The 27,302-nt window shown below is 39.7% G+C and overlaps 1 protein-coding gene across 1 annotated transcript in view; it reads left to right on the forward strand.

Annotated features, from left to right (window-relative positions):
* Window positions 1-27,302, forward strand: part of LOC128652275 (Fanconi anemia group B protein) — a 226,294-nt gene that overhangs the window by 190,947 nt on the left and 8,045 nt on the right. Inside the window, exon 6 of the mRNA XM_053705213.1 lies at window positions 18,975-19,423. Within this exon, the coding sequence (XP_053561188.1) occupies window positions 18,975-19,423 (449 nt within the window). The remainder of the gene's footprint in view (window positions 1-18,974; window positions 19,424-27,302) is intronic.

Consider the following 27,302-nt stretch of genomic DNA (forward strand, 5'->3'; position numbering starts at 1 on the left):
GGAATCAAGGGATATTTCCTCCTTAGGGTGGTTTGGTGAATGGGGAAGGGGTCTCTTATGTTTCTTATGTGATTCAACCTGCATTGGGTATGTGTGTACGGGCTCTGAGGCTGAGACAAGTAGAGTTACTCTATGTGGTGCATAGTGGCTTTTTTCTGGGCTTGTGAATGCAGGCCTAGGACTAAAAACCTTCGGGTTATGGGTTTATGCCTGTTTGTGTAGTCTTGCGTATCCTTTTATGTGGGCCTAGTTTTGCCGCCTTTCGGTGGCACGCTTTTTGGATTTCGCGAGGCATCTGCTGACCGTGTGTGCTTACACTTGGGGCGGGGTTCTTCCCCTTCCACATTCCTGACCGAGTGGCGACGGAGGAAAAGAGTTTGCTCCGCTGAGGTCTGGTCATAGGAGGTGGTGAGTGCCCCAGCCATTGTGTGTCAGGTGCCAGTCGTTTGTTTTTTGTTTTCCAATATTGGCATTTATATTAGTCCTAGCCATGGAGGATTCTAATTCCGGGACTATTGTCTTATCAGATAATGAGTCGTCCTCGGATGAGGACTGTCGTTTGGCCCCGTTGTCGCAAGTCTACCACTCTTGTCTTTTGTGCCTGCATAGTTTGCCGGGTCCCTCAGGCTCAGTGGAACTTGGATCGACTGAGCCATCGGCCTCCGGGGGCTCTGTTCTTCAGGAGGCGACTTCCCAATCGCACACCCCTTTTGCTTTCGCAGGTGACCCTGACTTTAATTTCTCCTGCACAGGGTGGATTGTTTCCCCCGGAGGTGGCGGGACATTTTCGTTTAAATTTTTTATTGGCGTTAATTCGTCTGCAAGATCCTGCAGTTTCTTTGCAGTTATGTGCCTACCTATCCCGGGTGTTAAGACCGTGAATGGCACTATAATATTCTCCCCGGGGGTGATTGTTCCCCCATGTTATGCCTTTTGTTATAGGATTGTGCGGCTGCGTGTCCTACTACGACGTCTTTTTGATTTGTTGGGGGATCCTCTCCTTTTTCATCCAGGGACTGCTCAGTTCTTGCACGGTTCTTCGGAATAGATGATAGAGTTAATTTTATCTCCGACCGGTCTATTATAAGCTTTCCCAGCCTCTTTTTCTGAGGGTTTGGTCTCTTTGCCCTATTATTCTCATTCGGTCTAGGATTTGACTTTAGCCTGTTTGAACTTTCCCTTTCTGGTCTCTGCCTTTTGCTGACCTTGCTCGGCACATAGTGGTTGCACGTTACTTGACTTGCTGCCGTTGTTGTGGGGACTTGAGAGGCTGTTTCTCATAGATCTTATTCCTTTCTTGGTTGGGCTCTGGATGGTCTGTCTGACCTTTCTCCTATGACCTGTGGCAGACTCCCCTGGAAGGGGGGGTGCCTTTTGGGTTTGCTGCCTTTCTGCTCTTTGAGGCCTTCAGTGCCTGTGCATTCATTGGTAGATGGTTTCGGTGCCTTGGGGACACGTCCTACAGTCTTTTCATCTGGGGGAATCTAGTACCCCGTGGAAGGAAGGGTTACGTTGGTGCTTAGTGTTTTTTCTGAGAATACATCTTGTTAATTCGTATGCTCAACTTAGATCTAGACATCTTATGGCACCTTCAGATCGAATGCAAAACTGCGCTTGTGTAAATCATGTTGCATAGAAGTAATGTTTTTACATACATGCCATTACATGACATTGAGTGTGTAAATTGAATGTAATGTAACTATAGCAATATTATAATCAATATATACGGAGTTTACCATCCCTTTAAGATTTAAATAAAAACATAATTTATGTAAGGAACTTACCTGATAAATTCATTTCTTTCATATTGGCAAGAGTCCATGAGCTAGTGACGTATGGGATATACATTCCTACCAGGAGGGGCAAAGTTTCCCAAACCTCAAAATGCCTATAAATACACCCCACCACACCCACAATACAGTTTAACGAATAGCCAAGAAGTGGGGTGATAAGAAAGGAGCGAAAGCATCAACAAGGAATTGGAATAATTGTGCTTTAGCCAAAAAAATCGTAACCACCACAAAAAGGGTGGGCCTCATGGACTCTTGCCAATATGAAAGAAATGAATTTATCAGGTAAGTTCCTTACATAATTATGTTTTCTTTCATGTAATTGGCAAGAGTCCATGAGCTAGTGACGTATGGGATAGCAAATACCCAAGATGTGGCACTCCACGCAAGAGTCACTAGAGAGGGAGGGATAAAAATAAAGACAGTCAATTCCGCTGAAAAAAGAATCCACAACCCAAATCAAAAAGTTTTAATCTTTATAATGAAAAAACTGAAATTATAAGCAGAAGAATGAAACTGAAACAGCTGCCTGAAGAACTTTTCCACCAAAAACTGCTTCTGAAGAAGAGAAAACATCAAAATGGTAGAATTAAGTAAAAATATGCAAAGAAGACCAAGTTGCTGCATTGCAAATCTGATCAACAGAAGCTTCATTCTTAAAAGCCCAGGAAGTAGAAACTGACCTAGTAGAATGAGCCGTAATCCTCTGAGGCGGGGATTTACCCGACTCCAAATAAGCATGATGAATCAAAAGCTTTAACCAAGACGCCAAAGAAATGGCAGAAGCCTTCTGACCTTTCCTAGAACCAGAAAAGATAACAAATAGACTAGAAGTCTTTCTGAAATCTTTAGTAGCTTCTACATAATATTTCAAAGCTCTAACCACATCCAAAGAATGTAAAGATCTTTCCAAAGAATTCTTAGGATTAGGACACAACGAAGGGACAACAATTTCTCTACTAATGTTGTTGGAATTCACAACTTTAAGTAAAAATGTAAAAGAAGTCCGCAAAACCGCCTTATCCTGATGAAAAATCAGAAAAGGAGACTCACAAGTAAGAGCAGATAATTCAGAAACTCTTCTAGCAGAAGAGATGGCCAAAAGAAACAATACTTTCCAAGAATGTAATTTAATGTCCAGAGAATGCATAGGCTCAAACGGAGGAGCCTGTAAAGCCCTCAAAACCAAATTAAGACTCCAAGGAGGAGAAATTGGCTTAATGACAGGCTTGATACGAACTAAAGCCTGTACAAAACAATGAATGTCTGGAAGATTAGCAATTTTTCTGTGAAACAGAAAGAGCAGAGATTTGTCCTTTCAAGGAACTTGCAGACAGACCCTTATCCAAACCATCCTGAAGAAACTGTAAAATTCTAGGAATTCTAAAAGAATGCCAAGAAAATTTATGAGAAGAACACCATGAAATGTAAGTCTTCCAAACTCGGTAATAAATCTTTCTAGACACAGATTTGCGAGCCTGCAAAATAGTATTAATCACTGAGTCAGAGAAACCTCTATGACTAAGCACTAAACGTTCAATCTCCATACCTTCAAATTTAATGATTTGAGATCCTGATGGAAAAATGGACCTTGAGATAGAAGGTCTGGCCTTAACGGAAGTGGCCAAGGTTGGCAATTGGACATCCGAACAAGAACCAGATACCAAAACCTGTGTGGCCATGCTGGAGCCACCAGCAGTACAAATGAATGTTCCATTATGATTTTGGAAATCACTCTTGGAAGAAGAACTAGAGGCGGAAAGAGATAAGCAGGTTGATAATTCCAAGGCAGTGACAACGCATCCACTGCTTCCGCCTGAGGATCCCTGGATCTGGACAGATACCTTGGAAGTTTCCTGTTTAGATGAGAAGCCATCAGATCTATTTCTTGAAGCCCCCACATCTGAACAATCTGAAGAAACACATCTGGGTGGAGACCATTCTCCCGGATGTAAAGTCTGGCGACTGAGATAATCCGCTTCCCAATTGTCTATACCTGGGATATGGACCGCAGAGATTAGACAAGAGCTGGATTCCGCCCATGCAAGTATCCAAGATACTTCTTTCATAGCTTGAGGACTGTGAGTCCCACCTTGATGATTGACATATACGGTTGTGACATTGTCTGTCTGAAAACAAATAAACGGTTCTCTGTTCAGAAGAGGCCAAAACTGAAGAGCTCTGAAAATCTGAGTCCCAAAATATTGATTGGTAATCTCGCCTCTTGAGATTTCCAAACCCCCTGCGCTGTTAGAGATCCCCAGACAGCTCCCCAACCTGAAAGACTTGCATCTGTTGAAATCACAGTCCAGGTTGGACGAACAAAAGAGGCCCCCTGAACCAAACAATGGTGATCTAACCACCAAGTCAGAGATAGTCGAATATTGGGTTTTAAGGATATTAATTTTGATATCTTTGTATAATCCCGGCACCATTGATTCAGCATACAAAGCTGAAGAGGCCTCATGTGAAAATAAGCAAAGGGGATCGCGTCCGATGCTGCAGTCATGAGACCTAAAACCTCCATGCACATAGCTACTGAAGGGAATGACTGAGACTGAAGGTTCTGACAGGCTGAAACCCATTTCAGACGTCTTTTGTCTGTTAGAGACAAAGTCATGGATACTGAATCTTTTTGGAATCCTAAAAAGGTTACCCTTGTCTGAGGAATCAAGGAACTTTTTGGTAAATTGATCCTCCAACCATGTCTTTGAAGAAACAACACTAGTTGATTCGTGTGAGATTCTGCAGAATGTAATGACTGAGCAAGTACCAAGATATCGTCCAAATAAGGAAACACCGCAATACCCCGCTCTCTGATTACAGAGAGAAGGGCACCGAGAACCTTTGAAAAGATCCTTGGAGCTGTTGCTAGGCCAAAAGGAAGAGCAACAAATTGGTAATGCTTGTCTAGAAAAGAGAATCTCAGGAACTGATAATGATCTAGATGAATCGGAATATGAAGATATGCATCCTGTAAGTCTATTGTGGACATATAATGCCCTTGCTGTTCAAAAGGCAGAATAGTCCTTATAGTCACCATTTTGAATGTAGGTATTCTTACATAACAATTCAAAATTTTTAGATCCAGAACTGGTCTGAAAGAATTCTCTTTCTTTGGAACAATTAACAGATTTGAATAAAACCCCAGACCCCGTCCCAGATATGGAACTGGCACAATTACCCTGGATAACTCCAGGTCTGAAACACACTTCAGGAAAGCCTGAGCCTTTACTGGGTTCACTGGAATGCGTGAGAGAAAGAAATTTCTCACAGGCAGTCTTATCTTGAAACCTATTCTGTACCCTTGAGAAACAATGTTCTGAATCCAATGATTTTGGATTGAATTGATCCAAACATCTTTGAAAAATCGAAGCCTGCTGCCCCCTACCAGCTGTGCTGGAATGAGGACCGCACCTTCATGCGGACTTGGGGGCTGGTTTTGATTTTCTAAAAGGCTTGGATTTATTCCAGACTGGAGAAGGCTTCCAATTGGAAACCGTTCCTTTAGGGGAAGGGTCAGGTTTCTGTTCCTTATTCTGACGAAAGGAACGAAAACGGTTAGTAGCCCTAAATTTACCCCTAGATTTTTTATCCTGAGGCAAAAAGGCTCCCTTCCCCCCAGTAACAGTTGAAATTATAGAATCCAACTGAGAACCAATTAATTTATTACCTTGGAAAGATAAAGATAGCAACGTTGACTTAGAAGTCATATCCGCATTCCAAGATTTAAGCCATAAAGCTCTTCTAGCTAAAATAGCTAAAGACATATACCTGACATCAATTCTAATGATATCAAAAATGGCATCACAAATGAAATTATTAGCATGTTGAATTAGCTTAACAATGCTATACACATTAGGATCTGGTACTTGTTGCGCTAAAGTTTCCAACCAAAAAGTTGAAGCTGCAGCAACATCAGCCAAAGAAATAGCAGGCCTAAGAAGATGACCTGAACATAAATAAGCCTTCCTTAGATAAGATTCAAGCTTCCTATCTAAAAGATCTTTAAAAGAAGTACTATCTGCCGTAGGAATAGTAGTACGCTTAGCAAGAGTAGAGATAGCCCCATCAACTTTGGGGATTTTTTTCCCAAAACTCCAATCTATCAGTCGGCAAAGGGTACAGTCTCTTAAACCTTGAAGAAGGAGTAAAAGAAGTACCCAGACTATTCCATTCCCTAGAAATTACCTCTGAAATAGCATCAGGAACTGGAAAAACCTCAGAAATAACTACATGAGGTTTAAAAACCGAATTTAAACGTTTACTGGTTTTAATATCAAGAGGACTAGTCTCCTCTATATCTAATGCAATCAACACCTCTTTTAATAAAGAACGAATATACTCCATCTTGAATAAATATGAAGTTTTGGCAGTGTCAATATCTGACGCAGAATCTTCTGAACTAGATAGATCCTCATCAGAGATAGATAAATCAGAATGCTGTCGGTCATTTAAAAATTCATTGAATTTATGAGAAGTTTTAAAAGACCTTTTACGTTTATTAGAAGGTGGTATAACAGACAGAGCCTTCTGAATAGAATTAGAAACAAATTCTCTCACATTAACAGGAATATCCTGAACATTAGATGTTGAAGGAACAACAACAGGTAATGGATTACTACTAATGGAAATATTGTCTGATTTAGAAAGTTTATCATGACAACTAACACAAACTACAGCCGGAGGAACAGTTACCACAAGTTTACAACAAATGCACTTAGCTTTGGTAGAACCGACATCAGTCAGCAGCATTCCAGAAGTAGATTCTGATACAGGGTCAGACTGGGACATCTTGCAATATGTAATAGAAAAAACAACATATAAAGCAAAATTATCAATTTCCTTATATGACAGTTTCAGGAATGGGAAAAAATGCAAACAGATTAAGCCTCTGGAAACCAGAAGCAAAAATACATGAAGACTTAAATAATGTCAAAAAGTCTGGCGCCAAGAATGACGCCCACAACTGACAAAATATTTTTTGGCGCCAAAAACGTCTGCAACAAACACGAGCGTCATTGATGACGCAACTACGTGAAAATTCTCAGCGCCAAGTAAGACGCCGGAAATGACGAAAATACGTCAACAAACGTAATTCTTGCGCCAAAAAAGTCTCGCGCCAAAAATGACGCAATAAATGATAGCATTTTGCGCACCCGTGAGCCTAACAGCCCGCAATTTAGAGTCAATTTGAAAAATTTCAGGTAAGAAATTTTTTTTCTATATGTGCATTTCCCAAAATGAAACTGACAGTCTGTAAAAAAGGAAATATACTGATAAACCTGAATCATGGCAAATATAAGTACAAACATTATATTTAGAACTTAACATTTAAAGTGCCAAACCATAGCTAAGAGTGTCTTAATAAAGGAAAACATACTTACCAAAAGACACTCATCTACATAAAGTAGATAGCCAAACCAGTACTGAAACGAGAATCAGTAGCGGTAATGGTATATAAGAGTATATCGTCGATCTGAAAAGGGAGGTAGGAGATGAATCTCTACGACCGATAACAGAGAACCTATGAAATAGATCCCCGTTAGGATGACCATTGCATTCAATAGGTAATACTCCCTTCACGTCTCTGTCATTCACTGCGCTCTGACAGGAACCGGGCTTCAGCATGCTGAGAAGCGCATATCAACGTAGAAATCTAGCACAAACTTACTTCACCACCTCCATAGGAGGCAAAGTTTGTAAAACTGAATTGTGGGTGTGGTGGGGGATGTATTTATAGGCATTTTGAGGTTTGGGAAACTTTGCCCCTCCTGGTAGGAATGTATATCCCATACGTCACTAGCTCATGGACTCTTGCCAATTACATGAAAGAAACATCAATTTCACTTTTCTTGTATTTTGGGTATGAAATGATGAAAAAACTACAGCATCACCTTGGAGGGTACTGTATGTGTTACCAAGACATTTACTATTACTAAAAGATGCTAGGATACTTTGAAAAACATTGTAAACTTAAATGTTAAAAAAAAATATATACATTTTTTGCACTTAAAAAATTACCTGTTGTAATGACCAAAAACATGTGTAATTAAAAATTATATTATTTTACTTTTAAGGTAGTATTAAAAGCTTTAATGCAGCTTTTAAACGTCACTGTTTAAAAATGAGTAGTGGTACCAAACTGACAGCTGGCGATAAATAGCTAAAGGATTGAGATTCAGGTGAAAAATGACTTCTGCAACTGTAATAGAAAGTAATAGCTGTTACAATCAATCTTCAGCTACAACTATGTCGTTTTCAGAATTTTGATTGACTTCTGGAGTTTGATCAAAGGCCAGTCAGAATTATTTGTAATAGGATTTCTGGTATTTTCTAACTTTGTCCTTATTAATTGAGGCTCAGTTGGCATATATGTTTATCCATATATTTAATTAACTTATATCAAGTTATTTCTCATTGATTTTTACTTTATAAATGTAAATATATCTCTTAAAACTCCTTGATTTTTTTATCAATGTATTTGTTATAAATAAATTAATTAATAAATACTTTTCATTTCTTATTGCGATGGTATACTGAAGCTACGAAAGTATTGTGAATCAGAGCACTGCACTCTTCAAACTCATAATGGCCTAGATTACGAGTGGAGTGCAAACGTTTGCGCCAGAGCGATAAGGGGTATATAGCGAGGGTTTGCGCTCATCAGGCTTTCTGCTCGTATTACAAGTTACTTTCAACTCGTAATATGAGCGCAAACCGACAAGCGTAAAAATCTTACTTCTAGTGCATATAACTATCAAGCGGGTGCTTTAATTTGCGTTCCACACGTAATCTAGCCCAGTATAAATTTTAATGCAATGTATTTCCCCTACTCAGTCTGAAGGAGATCTCAAACAAAAAATGTTATCAGTTAAGTGTATTTATTTTTCAGTCTGAAGTATGTTCATTTGAAACAGCAAGCAAGTGTAGTTCGGTACTATTTTATTCATTTGCCATCCTTGACCTCAGTCAATAAGTATAATAGAATTGAGACTAAGCTTCATTGGCATTGCTTGCTGAATAAAAAGTAGATATTTCCTTTATAATGTGTCCAGATGCTTCCATTCTTTTCTACGTTTTTTTTTATAAATAATCTACTGCTGGTCAGATAAAGGACTGCTTGACTCCTGTGCTTCTAAAATAGTTTTTTTTTTCCATTTTTACTTTTTGTTTAAGGGTCAATTATATTTATATGAAATTGCACCCTTACAGGCACATACAATGTTTGCTTATACTTCTAAAACTTATATTGTTCTATTCACCATTTATTATAATTCTACTGGGCAGTAGATATCTCTGTGAAATAGAAAGTAGTAATAGAAATAAGATAATTACTGCCACTATTTAGAATAAGAAATGTTATTTATGTTATATGTATATATTTTATTTAAAGGATTTAAAATATATAGTTACAAATATTACAGTAATTTTCAGTTGGCTATTCTCATTAATAATTATATATTTTAATGTTTTTTTGTTTTTGTTTCTTTAAATGAAGGAATGTAAGAATTCTAGGACACAAAAGACTAAAAAACAAACACTATGGGGAATGGAGCTTGATGCTCCGTGTTTCTGGCGAGCCTGCAGGCTCACCAGAAACAGCAGTTATGAAGCAGCGGTCACAAAGACCGCTGCTCCATATCCTGTCCGTCTGCTCTGAGCAGGCGGACAGGAATCGCCACAATACAACCCGATCGAGTACGATCGGGTTGATTGACACCCCCCTGCTGGCGGCCTAATGGCCCCGAGTCTTCAGGGGGCGGCGTTGCCCGCAGTGTCGGATCAGGTCCGCCAGACCTTGATACATATGCCCCTATATGGTCACCCCTACTAAAAATTGTGTTTAGGTTAGGGGTCGACAAATCTGTTTAAAATTTAGGAGCCAGTAAGAAATTTTAGGAGCCAGGCAGTTGTATTGCTATATAGATATATGGAGAATAACCCAAAAAGTTAGGAGCCAGGTGTAAAATTCTAGGAGCCAGTGGCTCCTGGGTTTTTCGAGTCCTGGTTTAGGTGTTTCAGTCACACCCTTTGTTTAAGAGGTGCATAAAATCTAGCACATAGCAATGAAATATTTATAGGCAAACATTAGCAGTACTGAAGAGCTCAGTGATGTTAAATGTACTCTCATAGGATGCCACAAGTCAGTTCAGGAAATTTATGCCCTTCAAGATCTGCCCCATTCACCTGAGCAGCGGGGTTTTGAATATCAGGCCCAGAAAGAAAAGCTTTCTCTCCGGAATGAACACCAGCTCAATAACGTTTGCTTGTTCTATGGTCATTTGCCATCAATAATGCTTTTCACATATAAATGAAAAAGAACCCGCTCTTGGGGGCCGAATGGCCCTGCATACTCCTGTATACTCCTGTTTCCGCGCGAGCCAGGAGTTGAGAAGCAGCGGTCTTAACTCGTCTGCTGCCTCTGAGGTTCCGGACATAAATTCGCCCGATTGCATACGATCAGGTTTATTGACACCCCATGCTAGCGGCCGATTGGCCGCAAATCTGCAGGGGGCAGCATTGCACAAGCAGTTCACCAGAAATGCTTGTGCAATGTTGTGCATACGCTGTCGGCATTCAGCGATGTCTGGCGGACATGATATGCTACAGCGTATCATGTCCGCCAGACATTGATAAATCGGCCCCTTGGGGTTCAAAGAGCAGGGTCTATAAATTCCTGACCTGAGATTGTGGAAATACTCAAAACCGCTATATATTTAGATTTTAGGAATTTCAAATATAGGTATATATTTAGTTCTGTGTAACAGAATCAGATTTAATTTTTTTTTTATTTTTTTTAACAATTATCCAAATAAGTGTAGTCCTAGAAAACTATTTTTATATGCAAAACAGTAAGTCAAATAATGAACTCAACCAGCAGATCTAGGCTAGCATCAAATTTGAAATACGCTACACAATAATGTTACCGAAAATAACAGGCAAACTAAACGAAAAAAGAAATAACCGAAAATGCCATTTTCAGGCAAAATGTTTCTGCGGTGAATGATCTTTTTCATTTATATATTGTATTTATTTACTCTGGTCTCTGATGAGGTAAAATATGGACAATACTTGACTCAAGTCACAATCAATCCACATATTAAAGTGCTCACCAATGCAACATTTCCAGAATTCAATCTTTCCTTACTCAAGAAACTACAAAAATACTATTCCATTTCTTTATTTTGTCATGTTTTGACTATTGAAACCTACTCCTAAATGGATGTGGAGGTGCTCTTTAAAAAACATCTATTCAGAGAAGCTTACCATCTCTCCTCTGTTTCTCATCCTAATCAAAATAAATCTTTAACTTATTTGACTCACTACTATAAATACAATCCATGTAAAAAGCTACCCAAACTTAGGCCTAGATTTGGAGTTTGGCGGTAGCCGTGAAAACCAGCGTTAGAGGCTCCTAACGCTGGTTTTAGGCTACCGCCGGTATTTGGAGTCAGTCAGGAAAGGGTCTAACGCTCACTTTTCAGCCGCGACTTTTCCATACCGCAGATCCCCTTACGTCAATTGCGTATCCTATCTTTTCAATGGGATCTTTCTAACTCCGGTATTTAGAGTCGTGTCTGAAGTGAGCGTTAGAAATCTAACGACAAAACTCCAGCCGCAGAAAAAAGTCAGTAGTTAAGAGCTTTCTGGGCTAACGCCGGTTTATAAAGCTCTTAACTACTGTGCTCTAAAGTACACTAACACCCATAAACTACCTATGTACCCCTAAACCGAGGTCCCCCCACATCGCCGCCACTCGATTAAATTTTTTTAACCCCTAATCTGCCGACCGCCACCTACGTTATACTTATGTACCCCTAATCTGCTGCCCCTAACACCGCCGACCCCTGTATTATATTTATTAACCCCTAACCTGCCCCCCACAACGTCACCTCCACCTGCCTACACTTATTAACCCCTAATCTGCCGACCGCAAAGCGCCGCTACTTATGTTATCCTTATGTACCCCTAATCTGCTGCCCCTAACACCGCCGACCCCTATATTATATTTATTAACTCCTAATCTGCCCCCCACAACGTCGCCTCCACCTGCCTACACTTATTAACCCCTAATCTGCCGACCGGACCGCACCGCTATTATAATAAAATTATTAACCCCTAATCCGCCTCACTAACCCTATAATAAATAGTATTAACCCCTAATCTGCCCTCCCTAACATCGCCGACACCTAACTTCAAACATTAACCCCTAATCTGCCGACTGGATCTCACCGCTATTCTAATAAATTTATTAACCCCTAAAGCTAAGTCTAACCCTTACACTAACACCCCCCTAAGTTAAATATAATTTAAATCTAACGAAATAAATTAACTCTTATTAAATAAATTATTCCAATTTAAAGCTAAATACTTACCTGTAAAATAAATCCTAATATAGCTACAATATAAATTATATTTATATTATAGCTATTTTAGGATTTATATTTATTTTACAGGTAACTTTGTATTTATTTTAACCAGGTACAATAGCTAAAATAGTTAAAATAATTACAAAATTACCTGTAAAATAAATCCTAACCTAAGTTACAATTAAACCTAACACTACACTATCAATAAATTAATTAAATAAAATACCTACAATTACCTACAATTAAACCTAACACTACACTATCAATACATTAATTAAATACAATATCTACAAATAAATACAATGAAATAAACTAACTAAAGTACAAAAAATAAAAAAGAACTAAGTTACAAAAAATAAAAAAATATTTACAAACATCAGAAAAATATTACAACAATTTTAAACTAATTACACCTACTCTAAGCCCCCTAATAAAATAACAAAGACCCCCAAAATAAAAAAATGCCCTACCCTATTCTAAATTACTAAAGTTCAAAGCTCTTTTACCTTACCAGCCCTGAACAGGGCCCTTTGCGGGGCATGCCCCAAAGAATTCAGCTCTTTTGCCTGTAAAAAAAACACATACAATACCCCCCCCCCAACATTACAACCCACCACCCACATACCCCTAATCTAACCCAAACCCCCCTTAAATAAACCTAACACTAAGCCCCTGAAGATCTTCCTACCTTATCTTCACCATACCAGGTTCACCGATCGATCCAGAAGAGCTCCTCCGATGTCCTGATCCAAGCCCAAGCAGGGGGCTGAAGAGGTCCATGATCCGGATGAAGTCATCATCCAAGCGGGAGCTGAAGAGGTCCATGATCCGGCTAAAGTCATCATCCAAGCGGGAGCTGAAGAGGTCCATGATCCGGCTGAAGTCTTCTATCAACGGCATCTTCAAACTTTTTTCTTCCGGATCCATCTTGCAGACCTCCGACGCGGAACATCCTGCTGGCCCGACGGACTACCGACGAATGAAGGCTCCTTTAAGAGACGTCATCCAAGATGGCGTCCCTCGAATTCCGATTGGCTGATAGGATTCTATCAGCCAATCGGAATTAAGGTAGGAAAATTCTGATTGGCTGATGGAATCAGCCAATCAGAATCAAGTTCAATCCGATTGGCCGATCCGATCAGCCAATCAGATTGAGCTCGCATTCTATTGGCTGAATAGGGGTTAATAAGTGTAAGGTTAGGGGTGTTTAGACTCGGGGTACATGTTAGGGTGTTAGGTGCAGACGTAGGAAGTGTTTCCCCATAGACAACAATGGGGCTGCGTTAGGAGCTGAACGCGGCTTTTTTGCAGGTGTTAGGTTTTTTTTCAGCTCAAACAGCCCCATTGTTTCCTATGGGGGAATCGTGCATGAGCACGTTTTTGAAGCTGGCCGCTTCCGTAAGCAACTCTGGTATCGAGAGTTGCAGTGGCGTTAAATATGCTCTACGCTCCTTTTTTGGAGCCTAACGCAGCCATTCTGTGGACTCTCAATACCAGAGTTATTTTAAAGGTGCGGCCAGAAAAAAAGCCAGTGTTAGCTACGCGGGTCGTTACCGACAAAACTCTAAATCTAGCCGCTAGTGTCTGTACCCTCAACCTGTAGACTGTAAGCTCTTTAGAACTTAATAGTTTTGTTTAGCCTGTTATGTATTTGTATCTTACCACATCTCTTTTTCATTATATAAAACTCTAACTTTGTACCCAGCGCTACAGAATTTTCCAGGACTACTCAAATTAATGATAATAATTAATGAAAACAATTTCCACTTCATAATAAAATTGTACTTGCTCTCTACAGAGCAGCAATTCTTCTATACCTTGTTAATAACCTTGTTATTAAAATTACGCTGCACTCATTTATCATTGCACAAGCCAACGCTGCCACTCACCCCAGTTGGATAAGTCCCTTATTTGGGCCTGGAGCTGAATAAGCTTAAAAGCTGCATCTTAAATGTTGCCCTTTATTATTGCACTACTGCTTTCATATAGTCCATGCAAAGGGACTAAACACATACGGCTAGATTACGAGTCTTGCGTTAGCCTCAAAAAGCAGCATTGAGAGGTCCCAACGCTGCTTTTTAATGCCTGCTGGTATTACGAGTCTGGCAGGTACAGGTGCACCGCTCACTTTTTTTCCGCGACTCGAGCATACAGCAAATCCCCTTACGTCAATTGCGTATCCTATCTTTTTAATGGGATTTGCCTAACGCTGGTATTACGATTCTTGGAGAAAGTGAGTGGTAGACCCTCTCCTGTCAAGATTCCTTCGCATTTAATAGTTAGTAGTTAAGAGTTTTATGGGCTAACGCCGTAACATAAAACTCTTAATTAAAGTGATAAAAAGTACACTAACACCCATAAACTACCTATTAACCCCTAAACCGAGCCCCCCCCCCCCCCCCCCCCCCACATCGCAAACACTTAAATAATGTTTTAAACCCCTAATCTGCTGACCGGACATCACCGCCACTTCAATAAATATATTAACCCCTAAACCGCCGCACTCCCGCCTCACAAACACTAGTTACATTTTATTAACCCCTAATCTGCCGTCCCTAACATCGCCGACACCTACATTTATTAACCCCTAATCTGCCGCCCACAACGTCGCCTCAACTATATTAAATGTATTAACCCCTAACCCCCCCTAACTTCAATGTAATTTAAATAAAACAAAATAAAATTACTACAATTAAATTAATTATTCCTATTTAAAACTAAAAACTTACCGATAAAATAAACTTTAAGATAGCTACAATATAACTAATAGTTACATTGTATCTAGCTTAGGGTTTATTTTTATTTTACAGGCAACTTTGTATTTATTTTAACTAGGTACAATAGTTATTAAATAGTTATTAACTATTTAATAACTACCTAGTTAAAATAAAGACAAATTTACCTGTAAAATAAATACTAACCTAAATTACAATTACACCTAACACTACACTATAATTAAAATAATTTCCTAAATTAACTACAATTAAATTAAATAAACTAAAGTATGAAAAAAACAAACACTAAATTACAGAAAAAAATAAAATAATTACAAGAATTTAAAACTAAATACACCTAATCTAATCCCCCTAATAAAATAAAAAAGCCCCCCAAAATAAAAAAAATCCCTACCCTATACTAAATTACAAATAGCCCTTAAAAGGGCCTTTTGCGGGGCATTGCCCCAAAGTAATCAGCTCTTTTACCTGTAAAAAAAAATACACTACCCCCCCCAACATTACAACCCACCACCCACACACCTAACCCTACTCTAAAACCCACCCAATCCCCCCTTAATAAAACCTAACACTACCCCTGGAAGATCACCCTACCTTGAGACGTCTTCACCAAACCGGGCAGAAGTGATCCTCCAGAGGGGCAGAAGTCTTCATCCGATCCGGGCAGAAGAGGACCTCCAGACGGGCAGAAGTCTTCATCCAGGTGGCATCTTCATCCATCCGACGAGGAGCAGCTCCATCTTGAAGACATCCGACGCGGAGCATCCATCCAGATCGACGACTACCCGACGAATGACAGTTCCTTTAAATGACGTCATCCAAGATGGCGTCCCTTGAATTCCGATTGGCTGATAGTATTCTATCAGCCAATCGGAATTAAGGTAGGAAAAATCCTATTGGCTGATGCAATCAGCCAATAGGATTGAAGTTCAATCCTATTGGCTGATCCAATCAGCCAATAGGATTGAGCTTGCATTCTATTGACTGTTCCAATCAGCCAATAGAATGCAAGCTCAATCCTATTGGCTGATTGCATCAGTCAATTGGATTTTTCCTACCTTAATTCCGATTGGCTGATAGAATCCTATCAGCCAATCAGAATTCAAGGGACGCCATCTTGGATGACGTCATTTAAAGGAACCGTCATTCGTCGGGTAGTCGTCGGTCTGGATGGATGCTCCGTGTCGGATGTCTTCAAGATGGAACTGCTCCTAATCGGATGGATGAAGATAGAAGATGCCGCCTGGATGAAGACTTCTGCCCGTCTGGAGGTCCTCTTCTGCCCGGATCGGATGAAGACTTCTGCCCCTCTGGAGGACCACTTCTGCTCGGTTGCGTGAAGACGTCTCAAGGTAGGGTGATCTTCAAGGGGGTAGTGTTAGGTTTTATTAAAGGGACAGTCTAGGCCAAAATAAACTTTCAGGATTCAGATAGAGCATGTAATTTTAAACAATTTTCCAATTTACTTTTATCACCAATTTTGCTTTGTTCTCTTGATATTCTTAGTTGAAAGCTTAACCTAGGAGGTTCATATGCTAATTTCTTAGACCTTGAAGCCCACCTCTTTCAGATTGCATTTTAACAGTTTTTCACCACTAGAGGGTGTTAGTTCACGTATTTCATATAGATAACACTGTGCTCGTGCACGAGAAGTTATCTGGGAGCAGGCACTGATTGGCTAGACTGCAAATCTGTCAAAAGAACTGAAAAAAGGGGCAGTTTGCAGAGGCTTAGATTCAAGATAATCACAGAGGTTAAAAGTATATTATAACTGTGTTGGTTATGCAAAATTGGGGAATGGGTAATAAAGGTATTATCTATCTTTTAAAAAATAAAAATTCTGGTATAGACTGTCCCTTTAAGGTGGGATTGGGTGGGTTTTAGAGTAGGGTTGGGTGTGTGGGTGGTGGGTTGTAATGTTGGGGGGGTATTGTATTTTTTTTTTACAGGTAAAAGAGCTGATTGCTTTGGGGCAATGCCCCGCAAAAAGCCCTTTTAAGGGCTATTTGTAATTTAGTATAGGGTAGGGATTTTTTTTTTATTTTGGGGGGCTTTTTTATTTTATTAGGGGGATTAGAGTAGGTGTAATTAGTTTAAAATTCTTGTAATTATTTTATTATTTTTTGTAATTTAGTGGGGGGGTTTCGTACTTTAGTTTATTTAATTTAATTGTATTTAATTGTATTTGGTTTAGGTAATTAATTTAATTATAGTGTAGTGTTAGATGTAATTGTAACTTAGGTTAGGGTTTATTTTACAGGTAAATTTGTACTTATTTTATCTTGGTAGTTAGTAAATTTAGTAACTATTCTACCTAGTTAAAATAAATATAAAGTTGCCTGTAAAATAAAAATAAATCCTAAAATAGCTACAATGTAACTATTAGTTATATTGTAGCTAGCTTAGGGTTTATTTTACAGGTAAGTATTTAGTTTTAAATAGGAATAATTAATTTAATTGTAGTAATTTTATTTAGATTATTTTAAATTATATTTAAGGTAGGGGAGTTAGGGTTAGACTTAGGTTTAGGGGTTAATATATTTATTATAGTGGCGGCGACGTTGGGGGTGGCAGATTAAGGGTTAATAAATGTAGGTATTTGGCGGCGACGTTGGGGCGGCAGATTAGGGGTTAATAAATATAATGTAGGTTTCGGCGATGTGGGCAGCAGATTAGGGGTTCATAAGTATAATGTCGGTGGCGGCGGTGTCCGGAGCGGCAGATTAGGGGTTAATAATATAATGCAGGTGGCGGCGATGTCGGGGGCGGCAGATTTGGGGTTAATAAGTGTAAGATTAGGGGTGTTTAGACTCGGGATTCATGTTAGGGTGTTAGGTGTAGACATAAATTTACTTTCCCCATAGGAATCAATGGGGCTGCGTTAGGAGCTGAACGCTGCTTTTTTGCAGGTGTTAGGTTTTTTTGTTCAGCAGATTCTGCCCTATTGATTCTTATGGGGAAATCGTGCACAAGCACGTTTAGCCAGCTCACCGCTACCGTAAGCAGCGCTGGTATTGAGGTGAGATGTGGAGCTAAATTTTGCTCTCCACTCACTTTTTAGAGGCTAACGCCGGGTTGAAAAAAAACCCGTAATACCAGCGTTGTTTGTAGGTGAGCGTGAACTGAAACTGCTCGTTGGCACCGCACCCCTGTTACCGCAAAACTCGTAATCTCGGTGATAGGCTCCAGATGAGAAATGCAAAGCTGGGAGCTAGCTGCACACTTTGGTACACCAATGGCAGGAGATATATGTGTCGCAAATCACCAGCTAGCTCTCAGTAGTGCATTGGTGCAGCTGAGGATATCTATATATGCTTTTCATTAAAGGATATCAAGAGAACAAAGTACATATAATAGAACTGAATTGAAAATAGTCTTAAAGTGAAAGTCAATCCTAGCGTTGTACAAACGCTAGGATTAACTATTGAAACAAATAAAGGGGACTTTCATTCATGAAGTATAAAATACTTCATGTAGAAAGCTCATCACCTCTTAGCCAATAGCCGTGCGGTAAATCCGGCTTGACGCCCATGGTAGCCAGATTTACTGCACGGCTATTGGCTAAGCCGTGGGCTGCTGTAGCAGCTGAGAACGGTGATCGGTTTAAAGGAGGTTTCTACATGAAGTATCTTATACTTCATGAATGATAGTCCCCTTTATTTGTTTCAATAGTCAATCCTAGCGTTTGTACAACGCTAGGATTTACTTTCACTTTAAAATGGCGTGCTCTCTCTGAATAATGACATTTTGACTTTCATGTCTCTTTAAAATGATGCCACTTTTGTCATTACCATTATGTATTATTTGTTACCCACTTATAAATGATTATCACATAAAACCTAACAATCTGTAAGTCTATCACCCTTACTGTTTATATATTTCTATTTTACATAGTGTTTCTTTTCAACGTTGATTTTCTTTAAAGGTTATTCTGCACATTCATAATCATTACTTCTTATTCTCTTTTATTATTATTGTTAAGATTTAAAGGAGATTAAGATTGCCTTGTTTCTTTATTCTTTCCTTCTGAAAAACATAAGCTTGTTTACAGCATCGTGTTATGTTATTTTTCACAGATCACTGAGCAACGTAGCCTTATCACTTCTAATGGATGAAGAAATAACTTCACTCTCCCCAGTTACAAAGTGTCAAACTAATGTGCTAAATATGGCCATTAGGTCCCTTTTTGACTATAATGCTTCCTACCAAACAGAACCTGTGGCTAAAAAGCAAAGACTTGACTCCCATAACAAGGACAATCTTTCAAGGGACAGTAAAGAAAGACCTTGCTCTTCATCCTATCAAAATGATTTGGAGCACACAGTAACTGCTGTCACAGAATTGTCTCCTCTGTTAGCACTTAATAACACTAGTTGTGTTCTGCTGCTACATGCCAGAAGGGAAAATCAACCTGACTCTATACTAAAAAGGGAGAAGCTGACTGTTCCGTGTGGGAGAATTTCTCTACGCCTTGAAGAGGTTTTAAAAGGAAACCATACAGTAAATGTATTTGAACATTGTCAAGGTAAATTTATAAGCTTCCATCTGAATAATTTAATGCATCTGGTTTACAAAGCTGTTTCTATACCAGTTAAAAATAACTGTCAAAAAGTTTTATTTTGTAAACTTATTTCCTTCTCTAAAATAAAAAATGTAATGTTTATATATGATTTGCTCATACACACACGCATATATATACAGTATCTCACAAAATGTAAAGTAGCGAGTGTACAGCCCGTATAACAGTGTAAATTTGCTGTCCTCTCAAAATAACTCAACACACAGCCATTAATGTTTATACCATTGGAAACAAAAGTAAGTACACCCCTAAGTGGAAATGTACAAATTGGGCCCAAAATGTCAATATTTTGTGTGTCCACCATTATTTTCCAGCACTGCCTTAACCCTCTTGGGCATGAAGTTCACAAGAGCTTCACAGGTTGCCAATGGAGTCCTCTTCCACTCGTCCATGACGACATCACAAAGCTGGTGGGTGTTAGAGAACTTGCGCTTCTCCCACCTTCTGTTTGAGTATGCCCCACAGATGCTCAATAGGGTTTAGGTCTTGAGACATGCTTGGCCAGTTTATCACCTTTACCCTCAGCTCCTTTAGCAAGGCAGTGGTCGTCTTGGAGGTCTGTTTGGGTCATTATCATGTTGGAATACTGCCCAGTGGCCCTCTCTCCAAAGGGAGGGGATCATGCTTTGCTTCAGTATGTCACAGTACATGTTGGCATTCATGGTTCCTTCAATGAACTGTAGCTTCCCAGTACCGGCAGCACTCATACAGGCCCAAACCTGCTTGACTGTAGGCAAGACACACTTGTCTTTGTACTCCTCACCTGTTTGCCGCCACACATGCTTGACACCATCTGAACCAAATAAGTTTATCTTGGTCTCCTCGAACCACAGGAGATGGTTCCAGTAATCCATGTCCTTAGTCTGCTTGTCTTCAGCAAACTGTTTGCAGGCTTTCTTGTGCATCATCTTTAGAAGAGGCTTCCTTCTGGGATGACAGCCATGCAGACCAATTTGATGCAGTGTGCGGCATATGGTCTGAGCACTGACACGCTGACCCCCCACCCCTTCAACCTCTGCAGCAATGCTGGCAGCACTCATACGTCTATTTCCCAAAAACAACCTCTTGATATGACGCTGAGCACATGCACTCAACTTCTTTGGTCGACCATGGCGAGGCCTGTTCTGAGTGGAACCTGTCCTGTGAAACCGCTGTATGGTCTTGCCTACCGTGCTGCAGCTCAGTTTCAGGGTCTTGGCATTCTTCTTATAGCCTAGGCCATCTTTATGTAGAGAAAAAATTATTTTTTTCATATCCTCAGAGGGTTCTTTGCCATGAGGTGCCATGTTGAACTTCCAGTGACCAGTTTGAGAGAGTGTGAGAGCGATAACACCAAATTTAACACACTTGCTCCCCATTCACACCTAAGACCTTTTAACACTGAGTCACATGACACCGGGTAGGGAAAATGGCTCATTTGGCCCAATTTGGACATTTCCACTTAGGGGTGTACTCACTTTTGTTGCCAACAGTTTGGACATTAATGGCTGTGTGTTGATTTATTTTAAGGGGACCGGAAATTTACAGTGTTATACTGGCTGTACACTCACTACTTTACATTGTAGCAAGGTGTCATTTCTTCAGTGTTGTCGCATGAAAATATATAATAAAATATTTACAGAGATGTGAGGGGTGTACTCACTTTTGTGACATAGTGTGTATGTGTGTATATATATATATATATATATATATATATATATATATATATATATAGAGAGAGAGATAGAGAGAGAGAGAGAGAGAGAGAGGAACAGACGTTTGCACTCACAGGTCTTTTTTCAAACTTTTAATGTGGAACGTTTTCGGGGTATTATAACCCCATCATCAGCATACAACAGTGATAATAATAAAGCATTTTATAGTGTTTTACAAACAAAGTGTACCAATCACAAACCTCACATCTCCCCCAGCTCTCGCGGTAAAATTATCGGCAGTGGAACGCATAATGCGTTCCACCGTCATGGCTAATACCGGAAGTTTGAAACGTCACTTCCGGTTTATGCCCAAATTACGGATTTTATATACTCAAACAACAAATGTCAGAAAAAACCTGATTAGCTTCCAGGTTGTACACACATTGTGTTGGTGTAGAGTGATCAGTGCCTAAACAATTAGCATTATTAATACACTCGATTTCTCGTGTCAAACTGTGTGAGTGTACGTGTACATTGTTATAACAACCGTTGCCATAGAGACAATAATAAACAACGGCTCAAGTGCATACATACATTTAAAGTGAATAACACAGACCATATAGATGACTTATTTATACTTAGAAATTTAAAACAGGATACAATAAATACATAATCCCTAAGGTTGAACATATCAAAAAAAAGGATCAAAATCAAATTGGGTTACCCTGTTGTGCCACTGATAACACATCCCCAATATTTTTAATGGATTGATCCAAACTTCATTACAGAATTACGTGTGATAAATATGAGCTGGGATAAGGCTGACCAACTACAAACACTAAGATAAATGGGAGAACTGGTGGACCAGTGTAGCTGATCTGAACATATATATACAGTTCACATCTCTGTCTACCTTGAGACCAAATGTGATACCGCCGTCCGTCCATTATATCAATAGATAAATACATTGTATCCGAAGATAAATACTTTGTAAGATAGACGATAGATATATACAGTATCAATAGATAAATATATTCATAGACTCAACGATAGATAAGCCACCTAAAAAACCTACTAGACAGGTTATATCAATCAGTAAATATATTAGTTAGACCGAAGATAGAAATATTACCTATACTATACATCTAATAGGAGTTAGGTAGCTACCATACAGATATACACTGTGGGGTTCATTTGAGGACATATGTCAAAAACACATCAGGATCACATTCCTATGATAGATTATGTTAATCGCACTTAATACTTGATATCAATTGATAAATATTTTTCAAACACAAAGATAGATTGTGAATTTGAGATAAAGACTACATGCGACAATTATTGTCATATATTCACACAGAGTTCCATATTGCCTAGACTATTAAGACTTAGGTGCAGATGTGAGTAACTAACACAGGTAGGCCAGGCTTCCACATTATGTATTGGAATCAAAAATGATCCCAACCCACAGTGCTGAGAGAACAATGCGGGGAACCCCCTACCAAAAGAGGGGACACCGCAAAATGCAACTCAGAGCCACCATGCCACCCTGGCAGTACCCCAAGTAGGTAGCACACTACAGTAGATTTTTAAAGTCTGGCATGGTATTCAGGCCACCAGGTATAATAGTTCCTAGGCGGAACATCCACTGTGCTTCACATTTCAGAAGCTGCTTGTTGCGGTCTGCGCCTCGTTCCAATGGAGGTATATGATCTATCAATATGTAGCGTATCGAGGAGACCGAATGTCCCTCATTCGCGCAATGTCGTGCCACTGGCTGCTCAGAAGTTCCTTCCTTAATGGCCGTCCTTATGGCATGTCGATGATTAGCCATCCTTTCACGTAATGTTCCTGACGTCTTGCCAACATAGAACCTCGAGCATGGGCAAAACAGAAGATACACTACGTGCGTCGTAGTGCATGTTATAGAGTGTCTAATCTTGAAAGACCGGTTAGTATGTGGATGGTGGAAAACCTTTGTGCCAATTAGGCCACTGCATGTAGTGCAACCTAAACATCGGTATGATCCCCTGATGTTTCTTTTAGTGCCGGTGTTATAACTTGCTTTAGGGTCTGTTCTCATTAATAGATCTTTGAGGTTAGTGGCTCTCTTGAAACCCACCATGGGACTTAAATTATTGGTGAACGTGAGCTTTGGGTCGGAAGACATAATAGGCCAATGTTGGCGTAGAATCCGGCAAGTGCCCTTCGTTGCATGAGTAAAGGTGGTGGACATAATCAATTTGTCCACAGTGTCCCGTTTAGGTTTTGGTTGTATCAGTTCCGCTTGTGTTATCAGTGGCACAACAGAGTAACCCAATTTGATTTTGATTTTAATCCTTTTTTTTGATATGTTCAACCTTAGGGATTATGTATTTATCGTATCCCGTTTTAAATTTCTTAGTATATATAAGTCATCTATATGGTCTGTGTTATTCACTTTAAATGTATGTATGCACTTGAGCCGTTGTTTATTATTGTCTCTATGGCAACAGTTGTTATAACAATGTACACGTACACTCACACAGTTTGACACAAGAAATCGAGTGTATTAATAATGCTAATTGTTTAGGCACTGATCACTCTACACCAACACAATGTGTGTACAACCTGGAAGCTAATCAGGTTTTTTCTGACATTTGTTGTTTGAGTATATAAAATCCGTAATTTGGGCATAAACCGGAAGTGACGTTTCAAACTTCCGGTATTAGCCATGACGGTGGAACGCATTATGCGTTCCACTGCTGATAATTTTACCGCGAAAGCTGGGGGAGATGTGAGGTTTGTGATTGGTACACTTTGTTTGTAAAACACTATAAAATGCTTTATTATTATCACTGTTGTATGCTGATGATGGGGTTATAATACCCCGAAAACGTTCCACATTAAAAGTTTGAAAAAAGACCTGTGAGTGCAAACGTCTGTTCCTGTATTTTGCCATATCTTTGCACCCAGGCTGTCGGCATTTGGTGGGTTAAGCTGGAAGATGTATATTATTTTCGTATGACCAGACGACAACCCCCGCTTTTGACCTGTTGATCCTGCATCTCTAACCTCTTTTGTGATTACTATTGTTTGTGCCATTACTCTTCTCCATAAAACTCCAAAAGAATTTATCTTACAGCTAAGTGAACTGGGACTTTACCATCTCCTTGCCAACATAGAACCTCGAGCATGGGCAAAACAGAAGATACACTACGTGCGTCGTAGTGCATGTTATAGAGTGTCTAATCTTGAAAGACCGGTTAGTATGTGGATGGTGGAAAACCTTTGTGCCAATTAGGCCACTGCATGTAGTGCAACCTAAACATCGGTATGATCCCCTGATGTTTCTTTTAGTGCCGGTGTTATAACTTGCTTTAGGGTCTGTTCTCATTAATAGATCTTTGAGGTTAGTGCCTCTCTTGAAACCCACCATGGGACTTAAATTATTGGTGAACGTGAGCTTTGGGTCGGAAGACATAATAGGCCAATGTTGGCGTAGAATCCGGCCAGTGCCCTTCGTTGCAGGAGAAAAGGTGGTGGACATAATCAATTTGTCCACAGTGTCCCGTTTAGGTTTTGGTTGTATCAGTTCCGCTTGTGTCAAAGTGGATACAGCTTCCACGGATTCTTGAATCACAGATGCCTTGTACCCTCTCGAGCGGAACCTCTCACCCACTCCAATCAGTTGGGAGACCCCTGTTGCAGTATTCGAATTATTTCTCATAGTTCTTATACATTGTGATTTGACAATACCCTTCAACAGTGCAGGGGGATGACAGCTGTCTGCCCTAAGTAAAGAATTACGATCAGTGGGCTTATGGTACAGCGTGGTCCCCAGTTTATCTGTGTCTTTAAAGACTGTCAGATCCAAAAAATTGATGGATTGTTCATCCACCGTCATTTTAAACTTTACATTATCTGTACAGTTATTGTAAAAATTGTACCAAGCCTGGAGTCCCTCCATGCCCCCCCGCCATACCAAAAAGATGTCATCTATATATCTGTAATAACAGATAATAGATGTGTCAGTATGAGACCATAAATACATGTTCTCAAATTGTGACATATATATGTTGGCGTAGGCAGGGGCCATGGAGGAACCCATGGCAGTACCGGCCACCTGCAGATAGAATTTCTTTTCAAATCTGAAATAGTTTTTAAATAAACAATATTCAATCAGAGAAGATAGATATTCTATCGGGGGACCATCATATCTAGGGTTGTCAATAAGGTGTTCTTGTACTGCCTTTAGTCCCTCGTGATGAGGTATAATAGTGTACAGACTGTTGACATCCAGACTCACGAGTAAATCGTCATGCTGGATGTCAACAGACCGTATCTTCCTAATGAAATCATTGGTGTCCATGATATAGGAACGTATCCCCTTAACCACCGGTTGTAGTAACACATCCACAAACTGGGCTACAGGCTGAGTTAATGACTCACGTGCCGAAACTATCGGACGGCCCGGTGGATGGTCCAAGGTTTTGTGGATTTTGGGGATAGAGTACAGAATAGGTACTCTGGGAAATTTGGTAGTACAAAATTCCAAAATATGTTCTGATAGAAAACCCTGTTCAAATCCCAATGCTAGAAGGGTATCTAATTGTGATTTGTAAATGTTAGTGGGATCATTGGTTAATGATTTGTATGTATTTGCGTCAGACAGCTGGTCCAAAATGTCATTTCTATAATCAGTGTAGTTAAGTAACACTATGGCCCCGCCCTTATCGGCGGGCCTAATTACAATGGAGGAGTCAGCTTGAAGGGTTTGAATAGCCCTCTGTTCGTCCCTAGATAGATTGTGTTTCCACAGTGTTTCTGTTTTCACAGTATCAAGGTCTTGAGAGACCCATCTTAGAAAAGGTTTAGTACTAGAGCTACAATTAACAGGCTCAAAAGTAGTTGGTAACTTACATTTGAGTTCAACCTGAGTTTTAGTACAAGTAGTTTCTTTATTCTGAAAAAATTCCTTAATTTTAAGGGATCTATTGAGTTTATATAGATCAAACTTCAAATCAAAATCAGAAACGGGTGCACTTGGGACAAAAGAAAGGCCTTTATTAAGTACTTCACGCTCACTCGCCGTGAGTGTGTGTGTACTAAGGTTGATAATTATGTCCTCTGGCGTGGACGTCTTGGGGGCCTGTGTCTGATGCCCCGCCCTCCTAATGTGGGGTCTGTTGTGTCTCCCCCTCCCCGTGATCGTGTAGTCACCCCTAAAAAATGTGTCGGTGTAGATTGTGATCTTGGCTCATATTGAGGGTATTGGTTGCGTTGTCTAAATGTACTGGGAGGGGTGAAAGGTGTACCTGATGAGTTCCTATCCGTATCAGTAGAATCCCCCCCACTGGTATCTATGGCATCAAAGTGTACTCTCCTATTTCTTTGTCTCCTCCTAGGTTGTTGGCTAGTAGTGGTAGTGAGCCACTTATAGACTTTGCCCTGTATGTAATCATTATTCACTGTCTCTAATTTTCTATTTTTGAAAATGATTAAATCACTCTGATATTTGTCTATTTGAGTTTTTAGCTTAGGTAACCAATTCTCCTGAGAGTCATTAATGAGAGTGGTATTGTGTACTGATTCAAATGTTTGTATCTCTACCCTTACCTTACCTAGAATAATGGTAACCTCCTCTATGACTAGCAATATAAGGTCAAGGTAACATTTGTTCAATATGAAACACCATTTTTTTCTGAATTCAGGGTTATCTCTTCCAATTGTGGGTATATTGTGCACTCTAAAACCCCTAGGTATATGGCCTATCCTGTAATAATCGGATAAATAGCTCCCATGTAGGGCTAGATCTACTTCCCTTTTCTTTAGTTTAAGCAAACTATAATACAAGTTAACAGGAGTCTCACCCACTGATTTAGAGATGGGTGCAAATAGGATCCGGTTTGCATCATCTGTAGTATATGAAGCAGTACCTGTCTGTGCAGCCATGGCCTGAGTAGTCATGTCTTCCACTTGGATATCCAATTCAGAGGGGGAGCTCCCATCCTGCACCAGTTGTGACATTGTGTTACTGTGGAGGAATGTTACTGAAAAGCAATGGTAGAGACAATGGTAAAGTCCCAACACAGGTAGCTGAAAATCAAAGACAAGAAGAGGCACTAACAGTTATAATCCCAAAATGTAGTTAGGAGATGGTAAAGTCCCAGTTCACTTAGCTGTAAGATAAATTCTTTTGGAGTTTTATG

The sequence above is a fragment of the Bombina bombina genome, chromosome 3 (genome assembly GCF_027579735.1).
Source record: "Bombina bombina isolate aBomBom1 chromosome 3, aBomBom1.pri, whole genome shotgun sequence".
NCBI lineage: Eukaryota > Metazoa > Chordata > Amphibia > Anura > Bombinatoridae > Bombina > Bombina bombina.